Genomic DNA, 11,230 nt, shown 5'->3' with positions numbered 1-11,230 from the left:
TATATATATATATATACTGTTTATATACCAGTATATATATATATATATATACTGAGCTCTTCCAGTTGTGAATTATTTTTATAAATATCAATAGGTATAATAAATAAATATGGAAAGGCTGAAGCAAATTTTACTACATAAAAATACAATATCAAAGGATTGACAGATTTCATTGAATATCATATAATATGATAATTCAAAGGATCAATTAAGTGTTTAAATATCACACAATAGAAAATGTAAAGAACATTTTATTAAACCTAAAAATCTCATTGCGAAAACAAAAGTGATCCAAGTACATAATAATCACAATAGTCAATAAATATCAATCTCAAAAATGTCAAAAAACATCAGAAATAATAAATATGGTCAATGTATAGATGTATGTATACGTTAGAGGTTAAATCTGGTTAAAGGCGCCTTACTCACAAGAACACGAGAAGAAAGCTTACATGAGAAGGCTATCTGAGGCAATATCAGGCTGATAAGATCCGTCTCATCACCCAGATGAGGGGAACAATATTATGAAAATAATCATTCATTTCACCTGACACACAATATCACACTGATATTCAATTAAATCCTTGATTGAATTTCCTTGAAAATCACACTGAGAGACAAGTCCTCATTGAGACCTTTTCATTTAAATGTAATGTCCAGTATGCTTCCCTTAAGGAGCAGATGTTGATCATAAATGTTACCAAATATCATAAATGTTACCAAATAGGCTATCATGAATTCCGTGGTTTCTTTTTGTTTTATTTCATGAAATTGCCTAAGAATCTGTTCACTCTTTCAAGTGCTAATTAATAGCCAAAAGATGTTGGGTTATCAGTATTACCACGCTGTTTCAAAGCTTTTTGAACCAGATTATTATGCAATATAATAAATGAGTATTGTTATTGGGTTATCTCACTGGTGAGAATCTGTGCTTTTTGTTCATGGTGTAGTTTTCCGATGTAAAATGAATTTATCAGAATTGAATAGGTTGAACTGTATACTAATGAAACAACTTAACTTTTGAGTTTGTTCACTGTGCTTGTATGCTTTTAGACCTTTTGAAAATGTTCAGTGACTCGCTCAAATGTCAGAGGGCTGCACATTCATTTGAAGTCAGCCATAAACATAATGCTATTAACCTCAAGTGATTTCTCTTTCTAGTGGCTTTTGACATTCGTGCCACTTTGCAATTTGCTAGTTGCAACTACATGGCACAGAGTATGAAAAATGCATATATTTAAACACGGGATGGCAATCTTAGTGAACTGCTCCAACAGCCAAAGGTCCTGTAGTGTCAAAAACACTAAATTTAATTCCTCTGTCTTTGCAGGTATGGAAAAATAGTGTCAACCAAGGCCATCCTGGATAAGAACACCAACCAGTGCAAAGGTAAGTCATCAGTTTGTTTGTCTTGTACACCTACTTTGTTTTAGTGCACCAGCTATCACTCTTTAGACTGTGTCTTGTCACAGGAACAGCAATCCAAGCCCTCGCATAAATTTAGACATCAGCCGAGGAAGCCTTGCGTCGTAAATCAGTGAGTTAGCGAGGAGCTGGCTTAACACTGCGGGAAAGCTTCGGGTAAACAACCTGCTCCTGGATGGCGCTGCCCTGCTTCAGAGGATAAGCAGGCAGACAGAAACTGTCTCAGCCCCCCCCTTCTCTTTGATTTCCTGTTTTGATATGGAAGACAATCTTTTGGAAAGTGTGTTTCTGTGAAAGGTCCATTAGTGTCTGCACAGTAAATGGTGCGCACACGCAGTGATGATATTAGGGGCTCGTTTTGAAATTGTTTCTACAGCACACACACTGCACGCATTTACATGCTTGAACATACACGTGTACTGGACCAATTAGAGGTCTAACAAGCTAGCTGGGATTAGATAAACTTTAATTATTATCATTGTCACACTCATCTTCTTGGGGTCCTGGCTCTATTTTCACTTCAGCCACCTGCCTCGCATGGCTGTAAGTACATTTCACACGCTCTCCTTCTTTTGTATTGCAATCAGTTGGTAATGATCAAGACCAGCTTAGTCTTCAGTGAAGAAAGAGTGAATGCGCGCAAGAGAGGGAGAGAATGGAGCGATAGAGAGATGAGGAGAAAAAAAAAGATTAGTGTGCTACTTGCCCCGAGGTGTCTGGCAGCACTGTTTAAGAGCTATTGAAGTTCCATCAATACTTTTAATTGCTTTTTGTGGTTTCCCGGGCTCTGAAGTGTGGCCTTTCAAGGTGAAGCCGCCTTCTTAACCCTGCTCCACACCTGAGTTTATCCTGCCAGGCATGCTCTGGGTCAAAATGTTGAGGAAAATAACCTCTGTCTTTTAGAGGATAGGAAAAAAGGGCTGATTATCTTGACAGGTCCTTTTTTTGTTAGTCCTACGGGCTATTAAAGACAACTGGATTCATGTTAGTAGGAAGGGTGTATCCACAGGTCACAGGACACAGCACAGGGTGGATTAAAGACGGGAAAGACAGAGCTGAGCGAGGTTAGGTAGAATGAGATTGGTAAAAAAGAAGAGGTAAACCTCTTTCAATTTCAGCGATCAAAGAAATAGACTTTGCTCGATTACAGGTTATCCCTCTCTGTGTCCAGCTGACCTGAGTTATGCACAGCACACAAAAAAACAGCTCAGCTTAGCACTGTGTTATGTGAGAGACAATGTTTCCCATAAGTCACCCTCCTGGAATGCAGCGCTGCTGAAATGCCAAGAAGCAAAAATAAGCAGACGTATTTTATGATTGCAAAGGATGGTCCTCCTCTGCACCCAGTGAGAAAGAGGGACAGAGAGGAGAAAAAAGAGTGTGAGGAGAGGGGCTGAGTAACCTTGAGGAGAAAAATATAGTTCTTAAGTGTTTGAAAGACAAGTTGAGGAGAAGAGAAACTGCACAAAAACATAATTTCTGCTGCTACAACTCCACATCTCTCCCATACATATATCTCCTGAAAGGTGAGCAGGTATCAAAGCATAAACCAATCCAAGCGGGTGTATTGATGCCTGATGGGCTGCCGTGCATCTGCGCCCCTGGTAACAAAGCAAAATCGGCACATCGCCCTGATCTAGTCACGCATTGTTTCCACTCATCTGACCCCCTGACCCTGACACTTTAAATGTTTAAATGTCAGAGCGGCAGCTTATCACCACGTGCCACCATCACACAGCGAGCATCCCTCTCCTCCTTCTCCTCTCCTGCTCCACCTCCTCTCCTCCCCCTTGTGTTATTTGTGTTTAGTTCAGCTCAGTGAGTGCACCGCCAGAACAACGTGAGAAAAATGGGATAGAGAAGAGGTCAGGACCAGTCATCTCTGTGAGAGAGCTATAGATCGACAATCATCTTGCGGAAAACAAAGAGAGTAACATATCTCAAACTCACTGACTAACTTCTCTACTCACTCTTTCATTTTCATTTTATAATTCAGAAACTTTTGGCTTAGTTTGACTTTATGTATTGTAAAAATCCTTTCTGAAACATATTCACACATTTTAATAATATTTTGAAATTATATTCTGTTGTTACAGTATATCCCTTATTATGATCATCATATACATTACTGGCAGGATATGATTTATTCTGCTAATAGGGTAGATTAAAGTTCACAAAAATATAATACAAGTAGAGGCAAGACAGATTGAGTATATTCAACACAAGGCCATATCCATACTGAGATGATCAGTGTATGAAAAAACACAGCTCTCTCATTAATTTCAATATGTGCGTTCCATCGACATAGCTGGGCTGCAGATGCAAATGGCTCTGGCAAAAAACTGTGGGTTAGCCCAACGCAAAAGTTGAAACTAGCTCAAACTTTTTCCACAACACAATATGACGTCGTCTGGCAGGGTGCGTCGTTGGCCAATCAAATATGTACAAGATACATTCCACATTCCACACATTCCTTGTAGATTGTTTTGTAATATGAATGGTGTTATTACCCCAAAAAGAAATCCTGTCTCCTATTATCATTAATTGCTATGCAGTGTTTGGGCATCTGATAAGTTTTCAATTTTGATTATAAATAGGAAAAATGTCAATCCATGATTGTTGCATCATAATCGAATGAAATACATTTTTTTTTTAAATAAATAAATAAATTCACTTAGTTACAAAAAATTACTTAATAGAACACAGGCTTGTATAATTTTGCTTTCTTTTTTAAAGTTGATTGTTGAAGCAGCTGACTATTACAACTGCACTAAAATCTTATTGAAAAGGTTTTTAGAAATCTACCTCCCATATACAGCAAATGTTGTTTTATGACTATACTTCAGCACGGAGCAGGTTCTACAGGGTCTCCTCAATATTTCTTGGAAAAAGCTTTACAAAAGTGGTTATATAATTTACATAAACTACAGCGTTATTTTGCAGGTTTACAAGTTAGATGCCACCACACCTTGTTCCTTGAGTCTACAGCCTGGATTGGTGTATTGCTACTGTAGGCATGCATATGTGTATGTTAGTCTACTACTATTCTATATATAGAATTTCACTATTCTTTAATTCGTTAATCTTAAATGCTGATGAATGCCTCTGTGTAGCAGAAGTGTTTTATAAGTGTTGCGTCGATAAAACACCTATAAAAAGAATGAGAGAGATGATAGGAAGATGATTGCTGATGATATGTGAGATGGAATAGTGAGCGTGGGAGTGGAGGCTGGAAAAGCAGAAAAACAGTGATGACGCTCTCTGTACTTAAAGGTCAGGTGTTAGGGAAATACGTACTTTAGTGTGCATATAAACATAAACCAACACAGGTACAACGCCCACACACAAACCTTAGCACACATTGTTTCTCTGCCACCATACAGTACATCTATCTATACATTTTACCCTCAGTGAACGAGTGTGCGCAAGTGCTGTAAAGCCCTGTTTAAAGTACCACATCACAAAAACTACACACTAAGACCATGTAATACACCTCTCCCACGCACTCGAACACAAAGGGCACACTCACGCACACCCAAAGACTGATTGTACCCCCACACGCACTCCCCATCCATCTGCCCAAGGTGCGTTAGACTCTTGCAGCAGCAGTGGCCATGCAACAGATCAATCAATCCTCTTTCTAACATCACAGCATGTGTGCCTGCCTGCCTGTCTGCCTGTTCTGGCTGCTCTCCTCCACCACCGCACCACGCAGACCTTTCAATGAGCCTCTCTATCTTTCCAGCGCTGACTCACTCCCTCGCTCCCTACCTTACTCTATGACACACACAGGCTTCCAGGCAGGCACACACACACAAACACTGTTGCAAGGGCAGAATAGCATATAAACTGTGCATGCCGATAAATACACACACACACACACACACACACACACACACACACCACACACGTTTTGGATGTAGCCCAGTTCAGAGAGAAATGGGAACAGGAAGTTGTGAAAGGGCTTTAGGGTTGTCAAGCGCTGTGGGTAAGAGGAGGCATTCAGCTCTTCATCTCTCTCGCTCTCATGCTCCTCCGCACTCTCACACTGCTTCTCCTTACCTCTTTGTCTCTGTTTTTTCTCCCTCGCTCTCATACTCTATCTATATATCTGTCTCTGCACTTTCACATTTACTGTAGAAATACAGCAGAGATTGGGGGGTTTGCATCACAGATGGAGTGGGGGATTGAGGATGGCAGAGGGGGAGAAAAAAGGAATCGACTGCGAGAACCCGAAACCGCTCATTTGCCATCCATGCCCACAAGGGCCTCTTAAAAGGCAGTGGCGGCATTTGAAATAAAGCAGGGCTGACCGAATGGAGACATTTTATTTTTCCTGCCAGAGCCCGGAGGCAGAGGAAATGACCTCAGCCCTTTAAAGGACCTCCGTTTCCTCCTCAACCGCGGAGAGATAAGGCTGCGCCGAGATTCACCGGCCTGACTGGCGCTCTGCCGCGACGGACCACCGCACTGAATTGTGGGAGATAGATGAGATCAGAAGATAGTCTCTTGTGGCTGTGTGTTCGGCAGTTTGTTGTTGTTCATTTATTTGCCCTGTAACTTGCCATCCATTTTGTATGAGGATGCTAAAAACTCACAAGGGCATTACATAAACTTGCATCTTGAAAGAATTACTGTCGCCTTTACTCTGTTTTGTGGGTGATTTGATGTAAAACACGCAAATTTCTTTTTGTCCCAACAAATTTAAATCATGTTTGAAGTATCCAAAATATTTGATTGTAAAGATAAAAAATCTTTAAATTGTTTTTTATAATAATAGTACAGTGTCCTTGAATACTGTACCTAAAATGTGGATGTGCAATATGGACACCCTGAACCTCTTGCCTATTGAATACTGAATCAATTTTGCCTAGTTGGGCTGCATATGCAGCCTCTGTATGGTGCAATTTAAAAGCCTGTCAGAAGCTTGACCATTACAATCTGAAGCATCCCTTGCCCTTACCACAGGATCAGCCTAATGGAGAAATATAGGCAATGTTACATTCTATAAAAACAGATTTATTGCTGCATCAGTGCCTGAGTGGAGTATTGCATGACTGCGAGCATAAGGGCTATTGATGAATGAGGTGACGGACTCCAAAAAGGCCTGTTTTTCATTGTCATGTGCATGTGTATCTGTGTATTTGGGGAAGGGTGGGAAGGGAGGGGGGGCAGAGTGCTTTTTGCATCCGTTATTGGTTTCTCATTAGAGGGCTGAGATATAAACATTTGTCTATGTTGTACATGGTGCCGGCGCAATTAAGGATTCTCTTTGCCGCCCCCTCTGCCCTTTGAAAGTGAATTATGTGCAGATGAGAATCTCAACTGAAGTGTGGCCAACAACGGACCTTTTCCAAATGCCTCTGTTCCCTCAAAGCCATTCCAGAAAGAGGCGAGATCGGCTGAAGGAGAGAGGGAGAGAAAACGTTTGCAGTTTCCTGCTTGCATTGCGTATTAATGACTCTAATTAGCAATAGCTGAGGGATAATCACATTGATTTGGACAGATTCAGCATTCAGACCCTCATTGGATAACACCCGCATCCTTTGTAAGCACCCCCCAATAGCATACACACACAAACACGCACACAAAAATCCCTTTTCTCTCCTTTATCCCCCCCCCCCCAAATCTCCATTCCAGTAAGTTCCAAGTTGGCTGTTCACGGCGTAAGCATCTGATTGGCCAAGTTTGTCGTAAATAGAAGCAGCTAGGCCATCAGCACTGCATTCCTTGAGCTCTGACCTTTTGTACCCACTCCACTTCCTGTGCTGTTTTTGCATGCAGTGTGGTTGTCATCTCTGTATGTGTGTGTATTTTTAATGATTGTGTGTGTGCACTGGAGGTCATGGTGAGGTGAAATCCAGGAGCTACAGATTCACAGATCAAAATAGACGGAACAAGGAGTTTTTGCACTGAGATCCATTGCAAATTTGGGGAATTTGTTCAGTTCTGAAGTGTTTTTGTTGACTGTCTGTCTTCTGAATCCAAAATAAAGACTGAAAAGTGTGTAATAAAAAACAAAGTATAAACAGACTCTTGGGAATATCTGTTGCACATTTTTGTCAACCCCCGTGGCTTTCTTTTCTAGTCATTGGCTCAATCTTTTTCACAACACATCCCAGAGCTCCCTACCTTGTCTTGTTTGTTGACAAATGCCTCAGAGGGCACTGGTGGAAGGTGAGGGGGCGTACCCCCAGTCATCTCTTATCCTGGACCTAACCCGCGGATGGCGGGAAAACCGCTGACCTGCCAAGGCCCTGGCCCCTTGCACATCCCCTGACTAATGATCATACCCTTGATTAGTTAAGGAAGGCATAAATCATAACTGCAATGAAGAGGAAGGCTAGCTGGGGGCGGCCGGGCCGTTCCTCATGAATGACTAACAGATGCAAGACAAAGGAAATGGGGTGCGTAGTTGTTCAGAGGAATGGGACACTTTGTCCAGATTTTAATGTTTGTCTCTACCTGGAGACTTTGTCTGCTTGATCTTCATTGATCTGGCCTTGTTCAAATATTTAGCCCATCGTCCCATCCCCCTGGTGGTGCTTTCAGGCCTAGTACCTGATGTGATCACATTGTTTATTACAAACTGAAGCTAAAATGGGGATACGATGGTTGGGTACAAAGTTAGTAATCTCCAGGTATAATTGGAATGATGGGAGAGCAGGTATTTTAAGATACTCTATAGGTGAAGTGACAGATAAGTGTGAAAGAAGGACTGCACCTGCTCTTTCTGTTTGGATGTGCTTATATTGCTTGTGGCATTTTCACATCAGCGAGTACCATAATGAGCAGCTATTCAAGGTTGTTTGACATTCTAACCTGACTGTGTGTGTGTGTGTCTGTGTGTGTGTGCTTGCGCAACTGTGGGCGCACTTGTATTGCCATGAATATACAGTACGTTAACATGCATGGTTCTGTGCGTACTGCTATGTGTGTGTGTATACTGGCATTTACAAGTTTGTGTTGGTGCTTAGCCATGTAAGTGAATGTGTGTGAATATCCATGCTGGTTTGCGTATGTGAGTCTGTGTGTGTGTCTTCTCTGAGATATCTGTGTGGGGATTCTGTATAGCCACTCAGTTTTTTGCCACAGGTCTCATTTTAACAACCTCTTGACAAGTAATTAACACCCTTCAGGTCTCAAACCTTTCTCTAGTGCTCTTCACATGTTGCACCAAACACATTGGTGTTTCGCTATCAAGCTAGAAAGCTGATGGAGACCTGAGCAGTGATGTAATTTACACATCTGAATGAAGACCATGTATGCACAATTTAAGAGACAGCTTTTTTATTTCTTTCACAAAATGTTCTGCTACTCCAAATCTGTGAAAGAGCAATGAGTAGATATTATTTAAATGTGTGAATACTTTAGAATTGAATGCCATGTCTGTGAAGATAATCTTGTACCTCCAGAGAACTCAGGGGTAATGCTAAAAGCTGGGTCTTCTGAAACCAGACTCAATTTGTCTTGATACCATTTTTTAGCACCATGTTGTGGATTGCAACAAAACTATAGGCCTCTCCTCTAACAAACACACATATTTTAAATAGTGTCTCAACTGTCTGAATTTAGAGCTAAAAATGTAGTAGAAGCCATATGGTGCTGTGCTATAGCTAATGAGTGTGAATAGATATGAATTAATTAAGGACTGAAAAAAAGAGAGCAGAACAGGAAGAAAAATGATGAGTAAAATGAAGAACAAAGGATTGCTGAGATAGAGAGAAAATCATTATTGTGAACCCATATGTTAAAATACTTTAATATTTGACTTGTTAATCTGACATCGTATTTTACATGTCATCCCTGCTTCAGTGTTGCCAAAATAGCTTCATGATGACAATTTCTACAGTGTGATTTGGCAGTCACAATTGAATTCCAGTCGTTGCAAAAAAGGAGAAAGTGTTGCTACAGTAGCATCAGGGTTGCATGAATCTTAAACAGCTTCATCCCTGAGATGCATCCAATGTTTTTGCAACTATATACATCAACTCTAACTGTATGTGCATGCATCACTGTTGTACAGAACTCATCTGTAATATTTGCACAGATATTGGATGAGGAATTTGTTTTTTCAACCTCCTGTTCAGTTTGTCTTCAGCCCAATGAGCTGTCAGTGGCCCCATTGGCCCCGAGCCCTGGCACTTTGCCCTCTGCAGATCCAGACTGCAGCTCTCTGACAAGGACACTCCTACACCTGCGAGAGAGGATGACAAGAAATACAATACAGCCAATAGGCTGGCTGCTTCAGCCTGAGACGAATGCCTTAGCTATAAATCCATGTTGCAGGGTTGATAAGTTAATTGCCTGTACTGCTATCTCCTCGCCACTGTCTAATATAGAAGAGCCCTCTGCAAGAGTTATTTTACAACAAATGGGTATTGTCTCCAAGCGCAAGGCAGGGGGGATGGTGACACTGGACAAGTAAATGAGGGATCTTTATTTTGAGTAGTTCCAAGAGCTGCAGTCTTTGGGTGCATGAGAGTGATTTCAACATTTTGCATGGGTTTGTTCTTGCATGTTTTTGCTAATTTTACCTCATCTTCCGGATGTGTCTTTAGGTTCATGTGTGCAGAAACACTGTGTGGATTAGGAGCTGTTGAAGCTGTGTTTGCAAATAGTATTACAGTTGTTTTTTTTGTAGGATGCCAGTTGCAGATTAGGGTGTAGTATTATTGGGGAAGTGTGGCTTTCTGACTTGTCACTTCTCTGTGGCGTTAATGCTCTGACAGCAGTGGTGTGGTCAGAAGTCGCTTGCCCCAAGGCTAATATTTTATTACACAACGTTAAAAAAAATATATGGATCACAGATGTTTCTCTGTGGGATCCTTCAACTAAAAGATAGATTTATGTTCCTCCCCTGTTTACTCACGCACCCACACATGCACACATACAAACAAAGTTGGAGGTCACACACAAGCACACAACCATTTAACAAACACACGCACAGAGACACAAATTCAGACACACACACCACCACCACATGGTTTAGTGGAGGGTAGCCGCAAAATGTATCATCAGTCAGCTGCTGGTGGTGCTGGATAAATGGAGGAGGACAGAGGAATGCAGTCCCAGTGAGGATGCTCTCCTCTTGGTTTGGAGTGTGACCAAGGCAGTCTTGACTTGGCCGCAGTTAGTCATGAATGCCATCTCGCTATTTAAAACCCCCTTGCTCTCCCTGAAGTGTTTGTACAGCTCACCGCAGCCTCCCAAAACCACCACCCACCCTCCCTGCAGGGCAAAAGGTTTAGTCAAACCTCCAAATGGACCAAAGACATTTTTAAATGTACAAGCAATAAAATATTTCAACAGCTCCCTCTTATTCATGTATGTAGGTTGTTTTTTTCCCTGAATTGTTTCTGTAAGGAAATTTCACATAAGCAAAATTGTCATTTCTAAGTGACAGACTAGCTGCATCATGGTAACTAACAATTATGTTATGTTATTTGTGTACAACATATTCAGTTTACAATGTTAAAAAACATCCCTAAAAATGTCACTAGTGCTACCACCATTAACTAAGTGATTGATAGACAGAAAAAATATCATTAACAATTTTATTTATTAATTAACTGTTTAACTAATTTATTACAGAAATAAATAAAATGTTTGCTAGTACGAGTTTAATTTGCTCCTGTTGGTCAGGAAAAAAATTACCCTGAGTTCATGAAATCTGTGAGTTTATATGAGTATTTCAGTCTTTTCTGACATTTAACAGGCTAAATAATTATTAAACTTTTTTTTCACTTTTGTGTTGATAAACAACACACAGTTATGTGATTCTCAAAATAATTAATTTACTATT

General features: G+C 40.7%; 1 protein-coding gene across 4 annotated transcripts in view; it reads left to right on the top strand.

The window, feature by feature from the left end:
- The window catches only part of rbms3 (RNA binding motif, single stranded interacting protein), a 259,572-nt gene that overhangs the window by 131,794 nt on the left and 116,548 nt on the right, over positions 1-11,230 (top strand). For all 4 annotated transcript variants that reach the window (XM_035681075.1, XM_035681078.1, XM_035681076.1 and 1 more), the window contains one exon: positions 1,331-1,389. In XM_035681075.1, the coding sequence (XP_035536968.1) occupies positions 1,331-1,389 (59 nt within the window). The remainder of the gene's footprint in view (positions 1-1,330; positions 1,390-11,230) is intronic.

Source organism: Morone saxatilis, unplaced genomic scaffold, assembly GCF_004916995.1.
Source record: "Morone saxatilis isolate NCDOM2014 unplaced genomic scaffold, NCSU_SB_2.0 Contig9, whole genome shotgun sequence".
Classification (NCBI taxonomy): Eukaryota; Metazoa; Chordata; class Actinopteri; family Moronidae; genus Morone; species Morone saxatilis.
This window is presented reverse-complemented; position numbering and strand designations above follow the sequence as displayed.